The sequence below is a fragment of the Vicugna pacos genome, chromosome 13 (genome assembly GCF_048564905.1).
Source record: "Vicugna pacos chromosome 13, VicPac4, whole genome shotgun sequence".
Classification (NCBI taxonomy): Eukaryota; Metazoa; Chordata; class Mammalia; order Artiodactyla; family Camelidae; genus Vicugna; species Vicugna pacos.
In genome coordinates this window covers 25631806-25656515 of record NC_132999.1, presented here as the reverse complement: position 1 = coordinate 25656515, position 24710 = coordinate 25631806, and the positions used below count along the sequence as shown (strand labels likewise).

The following is a 24710-nucleotide window of genomic DNA, read 5'->3' as shown; positions in this document are numbered from 1 at the left end:
GCATCACAAGTGGCTGGTGCACGTCCTCCTTTTGTTTAATAAACTCCTAATCAACTCTCATGATCTAGCTCGAAGGCCACCTCTTCTGTGAAGCCTTCTCCAGACCCTTGGGAGCATTTATCATTCCTCGAATCCCTGGCAAATACCTTCACGAAGGTGCGTATCAACACTGGACTCTAGCCATTCTCTTGTCCACCCTCTCAACCGGCTGGTATCTCAAGAAAGAAACTGTGTTTCATATTTTATATCCTCAGGGTCTGGCTAGTGACTGGCCCGTGGTAGACAGGTATCCCATCACCTGTTGCTTAAATGAATGAGTAGTGAATGAACGGCCGTGTGGTCAAATGAATGACGAGCAATACGTGCAAATACCTTGTGAACTGTAATGAAAGAAGCTGTGGTTTAATAAATGTTTACTATGCCCCAGACACACAGGCACCTGCATGTAAGCGTCAATCTACCGTAACAACTCCACAGAGCGGACTTGTTTTCAGTACATTTACGGCACGGGTACTGGCCAGTCAGAACTGCTGCCAGTGACCGACAACACCCACCCTTCAGAAACAGTAATGAGCTGAACAGAAGCCCCCAGTGATATTTTTCACGTCCTATGGGTCCTGTGTATATAACCTTATTCAGAATAAAGGTCTCTGCAAATGCATTTAGGTATTTTGAGATAAAGAGACGATTCTGGATTATTTTGGTGGGTCCCAAATCCGATAACAAGCCTCCCTGTAACACACAGCAGAGAAGACAGAGCAGAAAGAGATGTGGCCACAGACCAAGGGACGCCAGTGGCCGCCAGGAGCCAGCAGAGACAAGGGACAGATTCTCCTCTAGAACTTCCACAGGGACACCCTGATTTTGGACTTCTAGACTCCAGAACTGTGACGTGAGAGTAAATTTCTGTTGTTTTTCTTTTAAGCCACTAATTGTGGCATTTTTTTACAGCAGCCTCAGGAAACTCATTCAGAGAGTTGGTTTCATCTTGGTTATAAAGACAAGGAAACTGAAGGTTTTCTCCAAGGTACGTGGCTACTCATTCACAGAAATGAGGTGCAGATCCCGGCCTGTCTTATTCCGAAGCCTTTGTGCTCCCTGTGACGCCATGACTCTCCCACAGGCAGCCTCCCAAGAGACCCCTCCCAAGGTTCTCAGGGCAAGTTCTGACACAGACAGGGGCCCAGACCCTCCCTGTGGAGATGCCCACTCACTGGATCTGGGGAGGGGCCAGGGCACCTGGATTTATGATAAATACCCCAGGCAGTTGTGTGCTGTGCAGTGCGATCTAAGAACAGCAGTACCAAAGGGTGGGGCCCACACTCTCACAGTCCTGTATGAGTGCCCACCCCGAAACACCTATCAGATAACACAAAATCAGAACGATAAGCCGAACCCCAGCTTAAAAGCTGAGCTCTCCATCTCTTCCGCGGGCATCCCCTTCTCCAAGCTGCTGCATCATAAGGGAGTGGATGAGGGCCGGGCAAACAAATACACGGGCTGGTTCTAAACCAAAGCCATTCCAGCTCCCCAGAGGGTCTGTTAAATCATTTATAATTCCAAGGAGCTGAAGTAAATATTTAATATTTGATTCCTAATCCATAAATATTTACACGTAGGGATTTCCCCATGTTTGACAAGCCCACCAGAGGTTTCACAGTTTTAGCAAGTGTGACTAATGAAACCTTACAGTCCCCCACCCCAAAGCGAGGAACATCTGGCCACTCTTGCAAGCGTCCTGACGCAGGGAGCCGTCTGTGTGTGCCTGGGCTGCAGCCACGATCGCTGAGAACTAGGGGGGGATCCAGCTTTGAACAACTGGTTTGGGACAGGAGAAGAAACAGTGACCAAAAAAAAAAGAAGAGGAAACAAATGATGCTGCTCTGACAAGTGTTCTTGTGGTATTTCCATTGTTGACTTTGTGGTAATTAACATTTAAAATGGGCTTCCAAAGTGAAGACAGTGACAACTGCACTAGAAAATTCACCAAAACTCTCTTTGAGCCCCTTAGAGATCCTGGAAAAACTGGAATGCTGTTGGCAGAGTCTCAATCCACACAATCCAGATATATGTATGTGTGTGTGTGTATATAAATATAAAACTTTACTGAGTTCACTTTATTAAAGATGTAGTATTCTGCTAGGAGCTAAAAACTAAAAGACCAGTTCAAACTAAAAAGAGGTTCTTACTCTCTTCCTAAATGACTTGCAATAAAAAAAAATAAATAAGAGTCACCACTCATTAAATACCTACTATGTGCCAAGCCCTCTGTTAGGTCCGCTACATATATAATCTCTAATTCTAAAATCCTCATTTTTCTGGGTGAATAGAGAGGTCCTGCGGGTTACGTAGCTTGTCCAAAGTTTTATTTCTCATACAGTGTGGAGCCGGGTCTCACACAAAGGGCCAGTCAGAGAAGGAGAACACGTGCCAGCTCTTCACAGACGGAATTTAGTGTGGGGGGGACCCTGACAATGTTGTTGGAAAAGCTGAAAAGCCAGAGAAAGAGGAAGTGATCCATTGATTAGCCAGAGCAGGAAGTCGCGATGAGACCAACAAAAAGAGGAGGCCAAGCAAGGACCAGAACGTAGGGGATGGAGTCAGCGAGAGGGGCTGGAAGCGTGGCGGGGCTGCCCTGGAGGGCTGCAGCCTTCAGGAGAGGAGCCTTCCCCCAGGACCTGGATCCACAACCAGAAGCAGAGATAGGGGGACCAATGCCCCAACATCTCCCTTTGCCCCACCCTCCAATCTCCCTCCAGTGCCTTCCACTGGCTGAGCCCAACCCAGAGCCCTCGGGTCTGGAGAGCTTAGGGAAATGGAGTTTTGCAGGGTCAGGGCCCTGGGACACACGGACACCCTGCCGTGCACAGGGAGAGAATGAATCTGACAGCAAACAGGCAAGTGATCAGCACACCAGAACTGTCTTACCCCTTGCCCTTCATCTCCCTGACACATTACATCATCAGAGGAAGCTGGGATCCAGTACTGAAGATGCCACTGCTCCCCATGGGACCACAAGCACGCAGCACAACCACTGTGCTTCTGCTTTTGAAGAGCATCCTTGGAGTTATTGTTCCTGGCCCCGCCCACTCATAGAGCTGCTCCCAGGGTCAGGCAGGACGGCAGGGACGGTGGTGCTCTGCCCACTGTGAGGTCCAGGTGTGCTTGCCCTTACCTTGAACCACACGAGCGGGTTTTCTTTCACTTAACAATACAGCATATCCAGACTCAGCCCTCTCCTCCTGTCCTCCAGGATATTCCCCTCAGCCTCTCCCCCTGAGATGCCCCAGCTCCTCCCCGGCCACCTTGCTCAGTTCTGCTCTTTCCAAGGCTATTTTCCAGGGCCTGGAGAGAGGTGGAGGATGTCATATTAGGAAGTGACTAGCTGGTGGCGGGGAGGAAGGCTGAGGATGGACGGAGGCTGCTGCCTGGTAATCCTCTCTAACTCAAAGTATGGCAAGAGGCAGCAGACAATCATTTCTTGTGACTGAGACCAGATCAAAGGATTAAGGGGTTTTCAGTAAAGAAGGGTTGGTGTTCAGTCATGAGAATTATAACAGTCGGGCTGCTGTAAAGAACAGCTAGCTAGGTGAGCATCTGATACTACACCCTCGGATGCCTGTGAAAAGCCTGAGTTATCCCAGGGAGAGAGGCCAAGGAAAGGGCAGAGCGCTGGGCGTCTGCCCAGGAAAGCTGCCGTCACATCCCAGGGCCTGTCTGCATACCTGCCTGCCCCCTAACCCCGGAGCGGGGGTTACTGGCTGAGCCTCTGAGCTCTTCTACTAAAGGGATGCCATCACCCTGTTTATGAAACACGGAGCCCAAGCCAGGCACACTGCTCTGTGAGCCGTCTCACACCAGTCCTCATAAGAGCCCTGCAGAGCAGACACAAGTACTTTCCCTTAATAAACAAAGAGACAGGGGTATCAAGCACCTTATTTAAAGTTACTCCATAAAAAATAATAAAACAATGTCGTTTGCAGCAATATGGATGGACCCGGAGATTGTCATTCTAAGTGAAGTGAGCCAGAAAGAGAAAGAAAAATACCGTATGATGTCACTTATATGTGGAATACTCAAAAAAAAAAAAAAAGACAAATGGACTTATTTACAAAACAGAAACAGACTCACAGACATAGAAAACAAATTTATGGTTACCAAAGGGGAAGGAATAAATTGAAAGTTCAAGATTTGCAGATACTAACTAGTATATATAAACGAGATGAACAACAAGGTCCTACTGCACAGCACAGGGAACTATATTCAGTATCTTGTAGCAACTTACTATGAAAATGAATATATATGTATGTATATGTATGACTGAACTATTATGCTGTGCACCAGAAATTGTCACAACATTGTAAACTATGCTTCAATTAAAAGAAAAAGTTACTCCATTAATAACAAAAGTTACTAAAGAACAGCCATATTTATTATTTTTTATTGAGGTAGAATTTATTTACAATATTGGGTTAGTGTCTGGTGTGTAGCCTAGTGATTCAGTTACAGGCATGTATATATTTATATATATTCTTTTTCATATTATTTTCCATTATAGGTTATTTCAAGATACTGAATATAGCTTCCTGTGCTGTACAGTAGGGCCTTGTTGTTTATCTGTTTTATATATAACAGTTTTTACTTGCTAATCCCAAACTCCTAATTTATCCCTCCCCCCATTTCCTCTTGGGTAACCATAAATTTGTTTCCATGTCTGTGAGTCTGTTTCTGTTTTGTAAATAAGTCTGGTTTGTGAGTAAGTTTATTTGTACCATATTTTAGGTTCTGCATGGTAAGTAATATCACATGCTATTTGTCTTTCTCTGTCTGGCTTACTTCACTTACACGCGAATTCCTAGGTCCATCCATGAAGACAGCTGGATTTGCTGAGTGCTTACTATGTGCCGAGGACTGTGCTAAGTGCTCCACAGTTAAGCCCCAGAGCATGAGAGACACTGGTCTTCTCAATCAACAGTGATGGACCAGGGTGTGTCTGAGAGAGACGGAGTAAAGGGCCCACGTTCACCACATTCAGAAGAAGCAGAAGCAAGATTAAAAACCAAGTCTCTCTCCCATGAGAGCTCTCAATTACTATTCATCATTGGTTCCTTTTTCATTCAGCAGATACTTATTGGGCACCTGCTGTGTGCCAGCCACTGGTGGAGGTGCCAGGTACACAGCAGTGTCCTCAGGACATGGACACTCTCATCTGTGACACTGCAGTGTAGCAGGGGACAGTCCTTCCATCCACAGGCATGAAGCCCCTTGGCGCCAGGCAGCATGCTTGGCCCCATCCACGGCCCCCAAGTGGCAAGCCCAGTTGGAAGGTCACACTGTGCTGTCTCCACGACTAACCTCCTGCCTCTGTCTCAGCCCATCAAGCTCTCTTGGGCAGGGTCCAGGGTGGGCGTGGGGATGCGGGTATGGTGTGAGGCCGGTTTCTGAAGATTTTCACCCCCAAAATCTTTGGGTCAGCCACCCAAAGTCAAACGAAAGTTGGAAAAAGCTAAGGCAAAAATGCCTTTGTGAGCCTTCCCTCGGAAACGTTAAACCTGGCACCTTCCAGTTGGTTTCAGCAGCTCAAGAGATGTGGGCTGAAGTGCGGAGGGAACAGGTGCCAACTCAGCTCATTAAGTCCCCAAAGTTTTCTTCTTCCCCAGGCTAATTGGCACTAACGTGTGGGCTGCTGGATGGCTATTAAGCGGGAAGCTGCTGCAGGCTCTTTAAGATTCAAAACCGAAGGGAGTTTGGGACCAAAGACACAGGACATGACGGTACATGAAAAGCAGCCGACTGTCCACACTCTGTGTCGATGGCACCTTGGCGGGGGAGGGCTGGGGACCGCAGCTTTTGGGCAAAGCGACTGTTCCGAGTTCTCACTGGGGAGTATTTCTAATTCCGCAGTACAATTATTTGTTTCCCCAAAGACATGGAATTCTGTAAACATTTACTGAGGACCTACTGAGTGGCAGGCATCAGGCGACAGGTGGGGTTTGCAAAGCAGGACTAGGTCCCATTCCTGCTCGCAGGAGGTAGGATCTGGTAGGAAGACAGACGTGGGGAAAGTGCAGCACATCCTGAGAGTTGCTGTAGCAGCTGTCAGAGCTCAGAATCCAAGCAACCCTGGGGAAGGCCTAACCATCCTCGTTTGGCTGGGTCCAGGAAGGCTTCCTGGAGGAAGTGACATCTAAACTGAATTATTTTAGTAGATGCATCTGTTCAGTCCATGCCTCACTACTCTGCATAGTGATCCCCTCCCATCACCCACAGGGTGGCCTGTGACACCTACTGTCACATTACATGTCGCTAACTCTTGAGGAGACCAGGGGTGACCACTGTCAGAACTGGGCTGAACTTTACAGATTTTCCTTCCCCAGAATCTAGAATTGGGACCCTGTGATTCAGTCTTAGTTGGGATCCTGAACGGGTAAGTAAAGCTGGCCACGAGCACAGTAACAAGGCAAGCCTGGCAGCAGGGGGGGGGGAGCGGGGAGTAGGGCTGAAGAAAAGCAAAGGAAAACAGCCCTGGAGAGACGGGAGGGGGACAGGGCAGAGTCTGGCTTTCCAAGGCTGAGCGCACGCCTTCAACATGCCTGGCCTTCCAGTTGCTTCTTTTATGAGTGGGTCCTGTTCCAAGCAACAAATGATTCTGGAAGGAAGATCAACGTGAAGGCTGAGTCTTCAAGTTGCACAGTGTGCTTGAGGGCCAACAGGGACACTGGAGTGCTCGACTGTGGCCTCCGGGAAGGCAGGAAAGGGGCAGGTGGTGTCTCCCCACCAGCGGTACCTCTAGCACAGAGCCAGGCAGTGATGGACGAACGCACATGCCTTGCACGGCCCACCCCGCACAAAACTTAGGGTCCCAAGGACCAGCCATGATACAAGGGGTTTGATTTTCTCAGAGTCACAAGAGCAGCAAACTAGCATATCCATATATACATACACACACTCACAGACATGATTTGGTCTGAGTGATTTCCCTGAGAGATGGGTCCCCTCACTCCCATTTTACACGTATGGAAATGGAGGCTAGGAGGATTTAGAGGTTGCCCAAGGTCACATCACTTAATAAATGGCAGAGCTGTGATAGTTCGACGTGTAATTCTGAGGCCAGTAACACAATATCTAGGCTACACTCTAAAGAATACTTGAGACACAGAAAACAAACTTGTGGTCACCAGGGGTGAGGGGGTGGGGAGGGATAAACTGAGAGTTTGAGATGTGCAGACACTAACTACCATATATAAAACAGATAAACAACAAGGTCCTACTGCACAGCACAGGGAACTATATTCAGCATCTTATAGTAACCTATAATGAAAGAGTATGAAAAGGAACATACGTACATGTATGACTGAAACATGATGCTGCACACCAGAAATCGACACAACATTGGAAACTGACTATACCTCCACTGAAAAAAAGTAATGAACTAAAGATCACTTGCCTCGCTGGTTGTGAAAGCTGATGGACCTGACTGACACAAGGCCCTCCGCGTACTGGCCGTGGGGAAGATGTTCAAGAAACGTGACCTCCTGGCCTTCCTGGCGCCGGGGAGCGGTGGACGGGGAGCAGTTAACAGTGTGGACATTCTCCTCTTGTGTGTGTGGGACAAACACTAGTACCCAGAGGGCTTTCTTCCTGGACTGTTGACCCAGTCATTGCTGTTGGTCACCTCTGCTGTAGGCTGTCAAAAGGCAAAACGTTCTGGGACTTGCTGGACCAACTAGCCAGAGACTCTAGGACGCCAATCTCACTGAGCTTCACCTTTTAACCCCCATTTGCCCTCCTCTGCCTGAGGGGTAGAGGGTGACGTGGGGAGAGGAATCTGAATTGCTGGTTTGCACCAAATGGCAAGAATGGTTAAAGAAGTTAACGGTAACGTCTCACAGAAACTTATAATAATTAGGCATTCTGAGTATCAGTCTGGTGCAATGTTGGGGCTGTGAAAATACATCTTGTAGACCACCAACCGCAGGGAAAGAGACGGACCCAGTGCTCCAGCTGCTGCACTCGGAAATCCATCAGCACCAAGACCATGCTTCCCACAAGCTGCTCCGAACCAGCGATGGACCAGAGCAGGGGGACACTGGCAGGTCCATTCCCAGGAAACATGGGACAAGCGACTTTGGCTCAAGGAGTCCACAAGGCATTGTTGATGTCTAAGATGCTCCACCTACCCCTTTCCCTTCCCCTTCCTTTCTTTCTTTCACTCAGGGTCAAGCCTGCATTATGGCCTGATGGCTCCTCTTGCCTCCTCCCCATTTTTTTCTCCCAGGTACAAGGAAATCTTTCAGTGCCTCATGCCCTGACCTCCTATGTCTGATTGGAATCCTACAAGCTTCTGCCTCCCCTAGATGCTGCGGCCATCGAAGCCTGGTGAGCAGAGGTGGAAAGAAAGACCTTCAGGGTCCTACTGCAAATGGAGATGCCTGACACCACGCGACAGGATGGGACCACGCGTTAAAGGTGGACCCACCAGATGCAAATTTTACTCCATCGATTTTCATCACTCAACTTACTGGGTACCACTGGCATTTTCTGAAATGTACCAACCTCTGCAGCTGGCTTCAGGAGGATTTGAGAGATGATTTCTCCCATCGAGATGGAAAATCCTTCAGCTCTGAAATGGAAGATCATAATGCTCTGCCAATCTACTCTGATCCCAGAAAAAATGGACCGATAAAAGATGATTTCAAGGTTTACAGATACCCCTGCCAACCCCATCTGCTCAAAATTAAAATTCAGCAAGGCAGAGTGAGACGACTTTTCAGCCTGTCATTCTCATAAAAGAGAAATACTAAATAGGGCCCCAAATCTTCCTACGGAAAAGAAGGACAGAAGCTTGTGTGGTGGGCAGAGTTCTCATTTGGAAGCAAGAGCTCCGTCACTTGCTCAGCTTTGGGCCCTGAGCAAGTCACCGCCCACAAATTTCCGTTTTCCCTCTGAGAAATCAACCTATTATTATCTTGAATGAGTTAGGACCAATAAAACACATAGTAAGTGCTCAATAAATACTAGCTATCACAATATTATAAATAGCAGCGTCATGATCACGGGTCTGTCGTGCAGATTAACCGAGATCACAGGAGCTGCCATGCTTTGGGCCCTCCACAAACGTTTACTTTCTCTGAATCTAAACCACAGGCTTCAACACTTGAAAAAAGGGACTACGGCAAGGTTCCTCTTTAAGAGGCAGGGGCGGGGAAGTAGCGGGGAGAGAACTAATATTTAAGTAAGGGCTGGGGTAGGGTGTTTGTCTTCATTTCCTTTCAAGATCTTTATTGCCTCTTTTGTTTGATTGCAAGCAGTTCTGATCCTCCTGATGGATATGTGTGCTGCGCTCTCGAGAAGATAAAAGAGAGCAAGAGAGAGAGCATAAAACTCTACCCACACAAACAGTGATGGATGCCAAGGACGGAGAATTTCCAGTAGACCTGGTCTATAAATTGTCATTTAAATTTGCAATTTAAAAACACTGTCTGACTTTTTGATTTAGCTGACTGTCTACGAGAGACAAATAATGGAATCCTAATAAGCAATGTTTAAATGACATCTCCAGTCTCCCAGACAGAGAGGGCAACAGTAGAATTCTAAGAAGAGAAAATAAATCTACCAAGAATAGGAAAGAGGACCAGAACTAAATAGTTGCACTAATCACTGGATGACAGGCACCAGGAAAATGTATCTTTGACTGTTTAAAATTCGAATCCTTAACAGACGAAGGATAGGTTATCAGTTGAAAAACCCTGAAGTCGTTGTGAGGGGACAAGCCTGAGCTTGATTTTTACATTTCATCACACTAACGCAGATGAACCAAAAAATCAAGGCACCAGGACAATGTATTAAAGTTGATTAGCTAAGGTTAAAAGATTTGAACTACCGAAAGGTGCTGGAGCTCAGAGGCCTCCATTGGCAAATCTCAATTCCAAGGCTGGACCAGAATGGTGGCCTCCACCGATGGCCCTCCCACAAAGGGAGGTCCACCCCAAAGTCTCACTTTCTTCTCGCTACAGGGAGCAAGTCAGCAAAACACAGAAGACAAACGCTGCGTTGGTTCAAGGATGAAAACTGAAATGAATCATCGACTCCTGAAAGCAGTTCTGCACATCACAGCTTCAGCAAGATTTGGCAAATTCGGGAATGGATCACTGAAAAATGGCAACAATGACAGAAGGGATGGGAGAATGTTTTGTGAGCAAAAGCTACAGAAAACGAGATCACTCAGCATTTTTGTAAATGATCATTGTAAAAAGTTTAAATTAAATAGTAGGATCAAACTAGAATGTGTGTGTTTGCAGGCTTGTGTGCATGTACTCTTGTGCAGAAAGAAAAAAGATTGAAAGAGAACATACCTGAGTGGTCACCCTTCTCACTCAAGGCCAAGACAGGACTTCAGAATCCTCTCCACAGTGCTCCAGACAGCCATTAAAATCGACTGGCATTGGCAAATGACACGAAATCTATTTGCAATCTACAATTTTGAGAGCAGGAGGAGAAGCTACAGTAATCATTATTTTAAAACGTCAAAGGAAAACTAATGGAATATAAATTACTGATTCTACGAAAATGTAGGCCAAAGGCCAAAGAATTACCCACCTAATACAGGCTGTTCTACTGTTCAACAAATCTTTAATGAGCACATACTATGTGCCTGGTCCCAGGCATAATAGGAAATAAATAAAATATGTGGATAACCTGAAGGAGCTTTTACTCGAGAAGAGGGGGGAGGTAAGTTGCTGCCCAGCAAGACGTCTGATCTGCTGGCCTTCCCTTCACTGGAAGACAAGGTAGGATTTATTTTCTACAACCAGAGATTTAAATCCAATAGCTAGACAATGTCTATAATAACAGAAAGTATTTCACAAAGCATCCCTTAAACTAAAAATACTAAATCTGAACTCCAAGAATCTTTATTTAAATCTCACAACCTCTGTAAAGTCCTTGGGTAGCTGGTTCTCTCTGCTCTGGGATTTCAACTTACTGCCAGGAACTCGAAGTGCTTCTCAGCCGTCTGTCTTTCATATCAAATCTTAAGTTCTTTACGCCCAGGACTTGCTTACAGTCTTCTGCTGTGGCCAGCACTCCGCCTGGTTTTAGAAAATGCTCACCAATGGAATGAAGTCGGAAAGAGAGAGGGCGGGAGGGAAGGAGGGAAGGAACTCAAAGAACTCCACCATCACTGCACAGCCCCTGACAAAACGAGTTCTGGCGATTCTTAAACACCTACTATGCGCTGCAGGCTGCACCAGGCACCTTCACATACGTTGCATTCGGTTGTTTCTATTTCTACTATTTTGAACTCCAGCCAGGAGGTTATTTATGAAAAGCCACCACGGTCTACATAGCACATAGACTTGGAAATCAGACCGCTCAGGTTCAAACCCTCACTCTGCTGGCATCTCGCCTCGGGCAGGCGACTGACTCTCTATGACTCTAGGTTTCTACATATGCATGTGAAATGTGAAAAGAAAAATGCCATTAAATATTTTAAATGCCTGATGCACTAGTTTTCTTCTCCCTGTGAAAACGGTTGTTATTTCCTACAAACTCATATACTTTTCTACTATTGAATCACAGCCTCAGCCTGACCAAAAGCCACTGGGTGCTTGGCTAAGACAGCAGGAACAAGTCTTACAGAGCCTAAAAGTGACCTCGGCGAGTTTACACATTTCCCATCTGCTATCAAGCATCAGGCTGCCTTCCGTTAAGTCCAGCGTGGCTCCAGCACTCACGGCTATCCATCACCGCCTCGGTACCACGTCCATCGTCTTTAGCACATGCTTCCATATTGCTGTTAATAAGGGATACGGGGATGATCATTTTCACAATGATAGGGGTCCTGATCCTTTTTAGGAGCACATAATAAGAACATTTTTCATTGTTGGAGATAATTCCCCTTCCCGTGCACATTTGTCAGAGGCAGTTTCCAACAGTCCCGTACATCATCCTGAAATACATGATAAGATGCAGGTCTGCTATTCATCATCTGCTGGGCTTCTTCCAATGCAGGTCCCTGCGTGGCTTTTCTTGCCTCTGGTTTAACAATCAGAATGCAAGTTCTCCCTGGAGCCGGAGCGCCAGCCAGGGGAGGCGGAAAGACTCAAGTGACCACAGTTCCCCGAACTGAGTGAAGTGAATCTCTAACGTTGACACAGAAACTCTTTACAAAAGTAAACTGCATATATTGCTACCCCTTGACAACAGGAACCAGACCCCTAGGAAATGAGCTTTCACTGATGTTTTATTTGATGGCCATAGCTGGAAAACAGCAGAATATATTATAGCAAACAGATTCTGTGCTTTGGATCATTTAGACCTGAGTTTAAAATTTCTGCTCTTCCATTTACACGATGCACGACCTTGAACAAACTTTGAACTTACCCGAGTATGTTTCCTCATCTGCAAAGTGGGACTATGACCGACCTCACAAGTCTCTTGTATTCCCACTGTATTCTCTGCTAGCACTCAGTCATCATGTAATTAACACCACTTCCTATTTTGCCCATTGGGAACTCTTAAATAAATTCTCCTCCTCCCAGCTTTGAGAGGATAAAATGGTGCACAAGACACAGTTCCCGCTATCAATCCAGCAAGGAAGAGAAGTCTCTAAGTACAATCCTAACAGATGAAATAAAGGAGAGCTTCATCGGAATTAAGATAGTGTGCTGAGAATCATGGGGAAAGGAAGGTTTAATTCCATGGGAGGAGGGGGATGCTAAAGCAGACCTCTGAGGAAGAACCATCTAGCTGAGTCTCAGAGACCAGCTGAACCTTGACAGGCAGACAAGAGGTAAGAGGACTTTTTCCAGGTTGAAAGGAGAGCGGAGGGCAACTCACGCACGCTCATGGAGGACCAGTCAGGTGCCTGTGCTAAGAACGTGCCAGGAGCACGTCAGGCACATGTAACGTCTGCTCAGTGGATGAGTGAGACAGACCCGCAGGGCCCTTCAGAGCAGAGGTTCTGAAGTTATCGCACTGACCTCTCACCTCTCCCATTTCTGTTTTCTCACCTGTAAAGTGAGATTTCAAATCAGGAGCTACTTCAAGGGGTTGCTCTGCGTGAGAAAACACACGTAAACACTTGAATACACTGCCTGGTATTTTGTGACTGTGGACAGACAGCAGCTCCCTTCATCACCAGTGTCCTTGTTATTATTTCCGATGTGGGGGTGGCCCCTGGGAGGTAACTGAGCTGGTGGTAATATTTGCAGATTTGGAGCATTTGCAAAATCAGAGTGCCTGCTATAAATTCAGATAGAAAAATGCAAGTCAATTCATGCAGTCAAAATCCTTCAAGGTCACCTCATCTTTACCTCTGTGAGGACTGGAAAACCTGGCCTCATTGGCATCCTCCTTAAGAAAGGGCAAGGTTTCCTCCTCAGTCTCATGGAGCGCTTGTGTATGGCCACCAACGACACGCCACAAACACGAGGGGTGAAGAGCGAGGACTTTCGTGCTTTTCTGACCCCCTTCTACCTCTCCCATGTGGTCCACCGTCATCCCTCTCTGTTGTGAGGCTGTCTCAACCTAATGGTCCTGCGACTGGAATCTGCAGGAAGATGTCTTTCAATGTAAGCGTCACTTGGTATTTCCTAACAGGACACCCAATCAGTGGGGAGCAGTTTAGTCCAGTGTTAAGCATGTGGACAGGCTCTGGGTCAGTGAGATCTAGGTGGAAATGAGTCCCTTAGTTGCCCCATGTTCCGTCGTCTCAGGCAAGCTGTTCACCTCTCTGAGTTCCAGCTACTGCTCACAGAAAATGAGAATGCTGTCTAGGGGTTGTTTTCAAGCTTAAATGAGACAACGTGGACAACAGACATTCATTCCTCTTCCACCTCCACTCCACCCTGGCCCCTGCCTTTGATCTCTGCGTGCTCCCTCCATGCACTGGGCAGAAACGCTCAGTCTTACGACACATGTACTCTGATCATCCCAGAAGCTGTGTCACAACAGTACTAACACCCTGGCACACCTAAGAACACAGTGTGCTCAGCAAACCCACACGGATAATAAAACCCCATGCTCTGGGCCACTTACTGACCGTCTGCAAAGATGAAGACTCTTGGACCCTGGGAAGGAGTGGACTTTATCTGACTCTCAGGACTTGGAGGGCTAACATGAAGGGCTTTGTTCTTCCAAACATCAAAATTCAAGCCCAGCCGCTGCCAGAGGCAGCACACTGAGCTTAATGAAGCAGCGGGATGAACTAATATGGCAAATCGTATAGCTCTTACTCCCAATATGCCCCACATCACACTGAATTATAGCGCCTGATGTGATTGGACACACATCACAAAAGGAGAACGGTAGGAATTTTCAGTGCCACATAGTAAGAATCTCTAGAGCCAGCTCTTAGGAGAGATGTCTGTGGCTTTAAATATTCTTTCTCTTTGTGCAAATCATTCTCTCCCACCCTTTATGAATAATTACTTCAATGAACATTTAGTGAGTACCTAACATGATAAGTGTTGTGCTAGGAACTCAATTAATGGTAGAGAAGAGAAATAAGCAAAAAAAAAAAAAAGAAAGAAAAACAATTATAGAAAACAAAATGTAGCAGGTGTGATGATTTGAGTGAGTACAGGATGCTACAGGAGGAGCCCTCACAAATCCAGTCAGGTGAGGCTTTTTACCACAACTTCATTCATTCGCTCACTTATTCATTCAACAAACATGGCTGCATGCCTACATGTTCCAACATTGTGCTCAGTGATAGAAGTGAAGTGGTTAACAAGCCACACACAGTCCCAGCCTACTGCGTGTTAAAGAACAAAAAGATAATTAAAATAATGTATTATGATGCGCACAATGAGGTGCTTTGAAAGCACTCCTACCAGTCATGACCCATGACTGGGGGTCATGTACATTGGGTGGGCTGCAATGGGTAATTTCTACCTTGAAACTAAAGCAAGAGCAGAGCTGGCTTTGAAGAGAATTTTTTTTAAGTATTCTTCAGAGAGGAAAAGACATTTGCAAAATTCCAAATGTGAACAGTTAACACCATAGGCTCAGGGGACTGAAATTAATTCAGTTGAGTCAGGGAGCACAGTATCATGCTGGAAGAGTGGTGAGGGATGTGACTGGAAAGATAAGGAGGGTTCAGACCAGCCAGGGCCTCCCTGAAGCCCCGATAAACCCAACGAAGTTCTAGATAAAGTGGACTTGATCCTCAGGGCAGTGTGAGCTGTTCAAGGAAGGATTTGGAGCAAAGGTCGAACCTGATCAGATCTTCCCATCAATGAGTAATGTCAAGAATGGCTTGGAGACGGATGATTCTGAGAACCTGAAGACCGCTCAGGAGGGTGCTAGGATGATCTGGATGACCGGTGAAGGAGGCCTGAACTGTCCTCAGGAGAGGGGCAGCGGGGCAGCAGAATGGGTGGATCTGAGGGATATTTAGGAGGTTGCAGGGGCTACCATTCATTCAGCGATTAATTCATCGAAGGCGTTGGGAAGCTCGAAACGTCAAGGCAGATGGTCCTGTCAAATGGCTTATGGGTTCTGAGGGATGACCAGGAGTTAGCCCAGTGAACAGGTGAGAAAGATGACCTAAGAGAGGGAGCAGGACACACGAAAGTCACAGAGGTGTGTCCTGAGACCTGAGCTCAGGGTGGTGCTGGGTATGGGGATGCAACAGGACAGAAAAAGAGGCAGGAACCAGATCTCAGAAGGCTGGCTTGGTGAGTGTCCTCCGTGACAGGCTGCTGCCGGGTTACGGAATATGTCCAAGGAGGAAAGAGGGTGTGAAGGAGGGTTTGAAGAAAGCCTGACTCCTTGTAAGGGAGCCAGTTAGAATGAAGCCCTGAACTAAGTCACCAGTGGAATCTGAAACGAGTTTGTCTTCAGGGAATGACCACCATGAGTGAGGTGTCCCGCAGTAAGTTCAAGGCCACGTGCTCAGGGAGAGCGCAGAAGTCTCTCCCCACCACACATCACATGATCCGGGAGTCTCACCATAAAAACTAGGCTTCTTGACCCAAAACAGTCTTCCCTCCCTCTCCAACCTTTCAGCTCAAGAGCTTTACGGATCAACCCCAGAGAAATTTATGTAGTCTTGCTATCAAATCCTTGATTCTGAAATTTCCAAAGCCTGCAAGTCACAGATTTAGTAGAGAGCCATGAATTCACCAAGATCAAAAACCCCAACAAGACAGAATGGTATCATACACTGACATGATGTGGCTGAACTGGTTCCATGCCCATCCCCAAAGAGCGTAGCCCCTGTAATTTTTTCACATCAAGGCACAGGCTCGAGCCCATGGCCTGCACTCAGGGAAGAGGGTACCAGCTTTCACACTGGACAAGCTTAGTGCTTTCCATGTAGACAAGCTCTGTGACCTGGGGCAAGTCTCTTGATCTCTCCAGGCATTATCTTCTAATGTGTTCCATGGGGAGATACAAGAGTTGGGCTCATGGGGGACAATGCATCTAAAATGACTGGCATGCGAAAGCACGTAATAAGTGATGGCTATTAGTGAATGTGTGTAGCTTGACAACGTGGTCTATCTTCCTCGGTATTTCCTGTCCACCTGCCCAGTTATTCTTAGAACGAGCATCCTTTCAAAGACGGACCAGTACTTTTTTCTTCACTGCCTGATTACCCCATGTACCTCTGGGGAAAAGGGCACCCTCTACCTCTCTTTATATCCTCCGGCACTAAGAGAAGGGCTGCCTTTCGGGGCTGGTTGGACTCCAGAAGGGAAAGGGAAAGTTCCCTCGTTTTGAGTCCATGTACACAGAATTGTGCCAGGTGTTGTATACCGCTGACTCAAGTACTCCTCCCTGCGATACGCTCAGATAGGTACTAACACCTCTATTTTACAGACGAAGCAGCTGAGGCTCAGAGAGCTTATGTAGTGAGCCTGAGATATACAAGCAGAAAACGTGCCGAGTCTTGACTCAAACTTTGGTCCATCTCATTCCAAAGCATGAGCTCTTCCAGGAGTCTTCCACGTAAAGAGGAGGGAGCAAACACATCAAGAGCTTCATCTCAAGAAGGTATGTTGTCAAGAATCTAGAAGCTGAAGTGACACCACCCAGGAAGTCATTCCTGGGTTCCAGCTCTGCTCTGCCACTGGCCAATGGAGCGATCGTAGGCAGGTCATCCTTCTCCTAAGATCTCATCTTGAAGAAGGGGCTCTTCCAGCCCCTAAACACCAATTCCTTCTAACCTTTTACGGACTTCAACATCTAAAGACGAGAGTCACGTTTCAGTGTAGACAGACATGCACAGTGTTGTGTTCCTTGGATTCATAAAGCTGAAAACTCACTTGCTTTCGGTCAGGAAAGCAATGAAAATAGTTTTTGTAAGAATTGTCTTTATTATGATGAAAGGCAGTATGTTAATTAGTAAATATAAATTTATATTAAATGGAACACAAAATTGATGAATAGTAATAGAATGTAAAGAATAAAAGTAACAAAGTGGAAAAAAATACGCCTCTTTCAGGGAAGGATGAGACCGCTACAAATCAGAAGGGCCTCCCCTCAAGCAGAAGTCCTTGGACCACATGAACTGACGAGGGTCAGAACCTCCTCCCCTAGGGTTTCTCTCTCTCCAGAACACGGAACCCCAGCAAGGCGCACAACTGAGGCTGGATAAACATTTGTGGACGAAGTAATTAATTAAATAATGGATGCCTCTTCTACTTTTCACATCTGGCTGAGCAAGTGCAAGTTCTACATCCACTTGGTGTCTAAGGAAACCGGAGTTTGCAGAGTGGAGATGACTTGGCTGGAGTTGAAACATGAGAGAGTGGTGGGCCTGGGGCATGAACCCAAATCCAGGGTCTGCAAGACCCCAAGTCTGCCTCCCTTGCAGGAAGCAGCAGATAGAAACAGTGAAACAGCAGCTCCCTCTGCACCAAAGGCCTGGTAAAAGATTTTTTTTTAAATCTCCCAGGGTCCTAAGGATGCTACAGGATATGACAGCAATTTATCAGCTCCTAATAGCAAGCCAGTTATTACTGACAGAGTTCTTCCCCAGGGCTAACTGACCAGGTGAGGGACCAGGACCCTGAGCCAGCTTGCGTAAGTGTCATCAAAAAAGGTTTCCTTTGAGAGCATCAAATCCTCATTCCTGAAACCATTCCTTAACCACAATTCCCCAGAATTTTCTAAGAAACCTCCCAGAAGTTTGCACAGCTACTGAGGCACATAGCCAGGGTTCAAACTCAGTCCGATGTGGCTCCAAAGCTAAGGTGCCCGCCGTGTGACCACCAGCTTCTCCTGCATCCCATCAGGGCCTTGATTTGGGAGCCAAGTCTTTCCAGGAAGAAATAATCAGCCAGCGTGTTGTTGCTGCTGCTATCTAATGATCCTTGGCTAGAGGGACAATACAAACATAAGGAAAGTGAGTGAGCTTATTTCCAGGTATTTCTAGAAAGTTAGGAGAAAATACTGAACTGTGATCTCAAAAGGAAGAAGACAGAAAAGCTAACACTGACCATGCCACTGCCACGCTGCAGGTCCCAAGAGGCTCCTTTACCCAAGATAATCTTCTTCCCTTGCCTTTCTGATAACAAGCAGTGTTATTAACACACACACACACACACACACACCACCCTTATAGACAAGGGTCAGAGACGCTAAAAAAACCCATCTCTGGTCATCCAGCAGATAAGAACAAGGGTTAAAAATTAAAAACCAGGTCTGCTGACTCCAAAGTTAGTCCTTTTCCACTACACTAAGCTGCCAGATGGCACTGACTGTAAAGCTCCAGGCACTGCCCCCAGAAAAGTCTGCATCTGCTCGTCTTGGGACCCATTCCTGGACCACAGTCTTCTACTGGGTTTCCTAATGCCAGGATCACCACAAATTGTGTCAACTGATTTTTTCCCCTCTTTGATGGCAGGTAATGAACCTGAAAATACACATTCTCTTCCTACAGTCCTCCATCAAATTCCTCTCCTGGAATAGGCACTGTTTGACAAGCAGTATGTGTAGTGACACAATCCAATAAAAATGAAATGAAAAAACAACTTCATTTCTCACGATTTCCATCCCCTCCTTATTTGAATTGTGAATACTCAAGTTACGTCTCACACGTGGCCTATCTAGAAACTCATTTTGTGGTGAAATATGCTCCCGTGTGACTTGTTTTTGAATCTGTCTGACTTGCTTTCAACAGCCTAGGTTAAAGAACTGAGGTGATGGGTTTCTGAGAAATGATCAAGCGTTTCTAAACTTTCTTTATGCCACTCTTCCTCATGATAGATGCCCCACACTGCCAGGTATTCTTTTTTAGGAAATAAAATATCTGCCCCAGGAACCACCTAAATCTTGCCATGAGAAGCAAAAACTTTTTTATACTGTAATGTTATATATGAGAAATCTACTGATGATACACTGTCAAAGAACAAGGTAACATTGTATGAACAGTATAATCTCAAGCACATATTATCCCAGAAAGTCAGTCCAGAAGGAAGCAACTTAGAATGTTAATAGCTGTTATTTTTAATTCATAGGATTCTGCACACTTTTTCTTTTCTAATTTTCAGTAATAACCATATAAAACTTAAAAAGTTTAATGAAATTACTTAAAAGAGAAAAAAATGTATTTTTCATAAGGAGGTCTAAAATTACTCAGTGTTTCCTTACCACCAAAATCATCACATGAGGGTATTAACTTTGATTAATATCAGGCACAAAGATTACAGGCTCAAGAAAATTATATACTAATCTTGCTGGTACAGACAGCAAAATACTAAGTAAAATATCAAAAGATCAAATCCATAGGGTATAGAAAACATCATATACCAGTAGAATTTATCTTTAGTAAAAACTTTAATATCACACAGGTAACTGAAGGCATTTCCATTAATTTAGGAGAAAGTTAAGGATACCTACTCTCTGCTGAATACCGTACTGACAGACCCAGCCAATGCAATAGGATAAGAAAAAGAACAAGTACTTTAGGATTGGAGAGGAAGCCAGAAACTTATCTATGAGGTTATATATTGCCTCCCTAGAAAATCAAAGAGGAATTAGAGAAAGTATCAGTGAAAGAGCTAGTAACACTATTATATTCAAGATCAACATCCAAACTGCTTATCTCCTTTGAAAGTGCTACTTACTTTGGCTTAGTTAGCAACATCTTTTTAATGGAATACCTACTATCCCACAGTCAAAACTGAAGAACAGGAAATTAATTGATCCTGTTACCAGCACAATCTTGTTCTCTGTTTTTAATGTATGTGTGTGTTTTCCTGGGACCTTGGTCCAGACAAGTGTATCAAGAATAAAAACTGTGTCTCACTGTGGCATAATTACAGACAATCGTGTAGTCTTGCTCTGGGACAAATCAACTATATACTTTTTAAGATCCCCTTGGGTAAGAGAAAACAATGTAATAATTCTGATGAAGATGAAGAAGAGGAAAGGAAGGAGAAGGGAGTGAAAAATGGAAAAGATAAAAGGACAAAGAAGAGGAGGGGAGTGGGAAAAGGTGACAGGAAAGCAAGGGGGGAACACAGATATAAACTATGTTGAGTATTTAATATATGCCAAGTACTAAGTGTTTCATTTGCCTTATTTCAATTAATCTTCCTAGTGAGCCTTTAAGCTTTGTAATAGTATATCTTAATTTTACAGGAGAGGAAACTGAGGCTCAGAGAGGTGAAGTGACATTCTAAGGTCACACAGTTTGGAAGTGATATAGCCAGAATCTGACCCCAAGTCTGCCCGCCCAGACTCCACAGCATTAGTGACTCACTAGAGGATGCTCCCTGCATAGGTACTTTGCTGATATCAGAGCTACTAAAGACGTGAACGTGAGAAGGAGCTAAAAAGGTCACCTTCAAGCTCCCACTCTAAATCCTCACCTAAGCCAATGTGCTGAAAACCTGAATCCTCTCTTTAGAATGTTTCCAGTTCTGCATGTTAAAATTAAGAGTGAAAAGATATGCACCACGTACAATTTTTAATGCATTAAGCATTCAAGAGCACAAGTTTCGTGGAAAGGTTAAATCTGAAGGAAAATATAACTTGTCAGTTTCCAGTAAAAAAAGCATTTGAATTCTAGTACATATTGGGCTCTGCAATCTTTTTTTTTTTCTTCCAAGCAGCAGTTCTCCCAAGACCTGTTCTCTCACCCACTTGCCTTCCTTCTCTTATTCCTAGACCACGGTGCGTAACAAGCAAGGTTTACATTAGGTTTTAGGGGATAAAATAGACTGCTTCCGGTGTTTCAAATACCGGTGTTTCAAACAAACATCTAAAGCAAAATTTATAGTCCTTCCTGGGGTTGCTTCTGTCCAAGAGCTGCACATGTATTACATTTATGTCCCTTGCTTCCCACGGAGTGTCAGACAAATGCCACCAGGAAACACGACTGGGCAGGCACAGTGATGTCTCAAACAAATCACTGCCTACACACAGCAAGCAGCAGCATCCGGTCTGCAGGCCCACACTGAGAGATTTCAAGACCTGAAAGAGAACTCTACTCATCCTCTTCCATGCAGCTCTGAAGACAGGGAAGGAAAGAGCTGAAACTTCAGGGTGAAAATACGCACCACATCACACCACAAAGACACACACGCACGCACACACAAAGCAAAAAGTTGCTTCCATCTAATCACAGTAACAGGACAAACCTTCCGAAAGGCATGATCAGAAAGCCGTAGGACCAAATTCTCTTAAAAAACGTGAACAGTGGGGGAGGGTATAGCTCAAGTGGTAGCGCGCCTGCTTGGCATGCATGAGGTCCTGGGTTCAGTTCCCAGTACCTCCTCTAAAAATAAAATAAACCTAGTTACCTCCCCCCACCAAAATAAAATAATTAAATAATACAATAATAAATAAAACATAAACACTATTAAAAAAAAAAGAACACGAACAGTGGTAGAATTATTTTCTTATCACACTGCACATCCAGTCTTCATTCCCAGATACCTATGTGCTTCTTTTATGTCAAGCTCTTTCTAAGTGTTGGGAGCAAAAAGGATGAATGAGAGATCCCGCTCTGAAGGACTGTATGGTATCGCTGACAAAAACACAGGGCATTTTTAATAAAGGTTCATACTAACAAAGTGCTAGTGAAACAAAACAAACAAAAGCGAGCAGCCCAATTTGAGAGGTAAGGATAAGCCCCCCAGGAGGCCTCACTGAGCTCAGACCTGAAGAGTAAGTAGGGGTCAGTCTAGAAAAAAGTGGAGAGCAACAAAGGATGAACTCAAAGTCCAGTGGTTTTCAAAATCCCAGGAACCAGCAGCAGCAGCAGCACCTGGGAACATCTTACAAATGCGTCTTGGACTCCACCCCAGACCTAGTGAACCAAAAGCTTTAGGCATGAGATTCAGCAAGCTGTGTATTAACAAGCCTTTCAGGCGGGTGATTCTGGCTGGAGTTGGAGAATCACTGGTGTATGCAAAGGATGAACTACAAGACACAAGAAGCAGGGGGGCCTGGAGGGTGAACAAGGTTGGATGGGGGTGGAGCGCGGACTGGGGCAGAGATGTTGCCGGAGGGATGGGTAGAAGGCATGTCAAGAAGGGTTTTGTATATCATGAAAAGAATTTTGGATCTTACCCAGAGAATAATGGAGTGCCATGAAAATATTATACTATGAGTACCAAAAAAACACCAAATAATGCTGAGGATTATTTAAAATACATGCAGGGATCGGGGGACGGTACAGCTCAGCAGTAGAGTATGTGCTTAGCATCACAAGGTCCTGGGTTCAATCCCCAGTACCTCCCTCCGTTAAAAATAAATACATAAATACAAACAAATAAACCTAAATACTCCCCCCTAACCAAACAATTTTTTAAAAAATAAAATACATGCAATCAAAAAGACAGTGCCAAATACCATTCTAGAGACAAAAAATTCTTTCTTGGACAGTAAGTAGCAATGAGGAAAGGAAGAGATTCAGCCCTACCTTTCTTTCTGGAGTCTTTCTTGGCGCTGGTTTTCACAGCTACTTGAAGTTCTGTCTCAGTTGACATCCTACTAAATCCTTAGTCCACTTCACACAGATCCCGGGCCTCGGCCAGGCTCATTGAGGACTCCTCTCCAAGGAAACGACTCCTCCCTTCAGAAACGACACCCCGAGCTGCGCATTTCACTCACTCCTGTCGAGCGCTGCAAAGCAAGGGAGGAGGACATTCAGAACGACCATCTTGCTGAAGTCAGAACTGAGGGAAAAGAAATGAACCATGCAACATACAAAACCAGGAAAATCTTGGTCTCCATGTACAAACTGCTCACGTGGCGTCATTTAGCCATTGACAGAGTTGAGACAGCAAACAGAATTAGAGTCCATATGTGCAAAACTAGGTAATGCAAAAGAGATCTTTAAAACTCCAGATCTTCAACAAAAGCAGAACTCAATTCTTTATTCTCCGTGTTTCTTACGGTCAAGCACCAGAGACCACCCAGAAAACAGAGCTCAAGCGGCCCTGTAGAAACATTTCCAACAACGGGGCTCCCATTCATCAGCCAAGCTTGACCACAGCCTTGGCAGCTACAGCAGATCATAGGGAAGTGACCTGTGGTCTGTCCCTCACTGGCAGGTGTCAGAGGGGACACCGAGTTGACACACAATTGGGCTTCGAGGGTAAGATGACAAACGGAGCTGAGAAACTTTCCAGCAAGCCAATTTTGATGTCAGTTTTTTCCCCCAGCTCTAAGAGCAGACAAGAATTGAATGGGAGGAAGAAAAGAAAAGAAGCTGGCAGACACACATTTCATCCCTTCTTTCTTTAATAAATATGCACTGCACACTACCAGGTACTATTAAGTTCAGACACTGTGCTGGGAAGATAATAATGATAATAGCACCCCTTCAATTACAGCTAGTATTTACTATACATTTACTATATACTATGCCCTCAGCCTCTGCTTCACATACATTATCTCATTTGATTTCATTTAAATTGAATGAACGTATTCCTAGTGTCGAGTCAACAATCTTTCCGGGGGACTGTGTCTCTGATAGCCGTATCTGAGAGCTGGGTTGAAAATAAACATTTCAGAAGTTATCCATTTTTAAAGAATATTAAGATAAAGCTCCTGGAGATGATTCTTCCAACTGTGCAGCCAATTCGTAGCTCGTCCCACAGATCTAGAATGGTTCACTCTGAAAAGGCTGACCCTGAGTGTCACTTTCAGCTCAGAAATAATAATTACCTAAACTTCTTAATCATACCAATTACAGATGGCTTAACTAAACGGTCTAATGTAATTGATGCTTAAATTCATATCTTATCCAAAGATATCTGATTTGTTTGTTTGTTTGTTTTTAACAAGCTATTTCTTTTTTAGGATACTGAGCCCTGAATGAAGGTGCTTAAACTAAAGGATCTAAGGCTACAATTAAGGAAAACGAAAAATCATCTTCCTAGAATGGGGTCCATGAAATCACATGTAGAAAACAATTTCTTGTAATGAGCTGTAATAGAAAAGAATCTGAAAATAATATATGTATATATGTTTAACTGTATCACTTTGCTGCACGCATGAAACTAACATTGCAAACTGACTACACATCAATAAAAAAATTAGAATTAAAAAAACGAGAACCTTTCCTGCCACTTTTGCATCATCTATCTGCACCACGCCACTAGCCCTCACCTCCCTCCTAAACGCATGCTCCTCAAAGACAACATTCTATAAGGGATGACGGAGTCTCAAAACTTGGCTGTATAAGGACATAATTAATTTTATGAATAATACTAACCATTTCATTACAACAAATATCCACTAAA

General features: G+C 45.0%; 1 protein-coding gene across 16 annotated transcripts in view; it reads right to left on the bottom strand.

Moving 5' to 3' along the window:
• DAB1 (DAB adaptor protein 1) overlaps positions 1–24710 on the bottom strand; it is a 386755-nt gene that overhangs the window by 239360 nt on the left and 122685 nt on the right. For all 16 annotated transcript variants that reach the window (XM_072974349.1, XM_072974361.1, XM_072974347.1 and 13 more), the window contains one exon: positions 22883–23085. In XM_072974349.1, the coding sequence (XP_072830450.1) occupies positions 22883–22949 (67 nt within the window). In that variant the 5' untranslated portion in view covers positions 22950–23085. The remainder of the gene's footprint in view (positions 1–22882; positions 23086–24710) is intronic.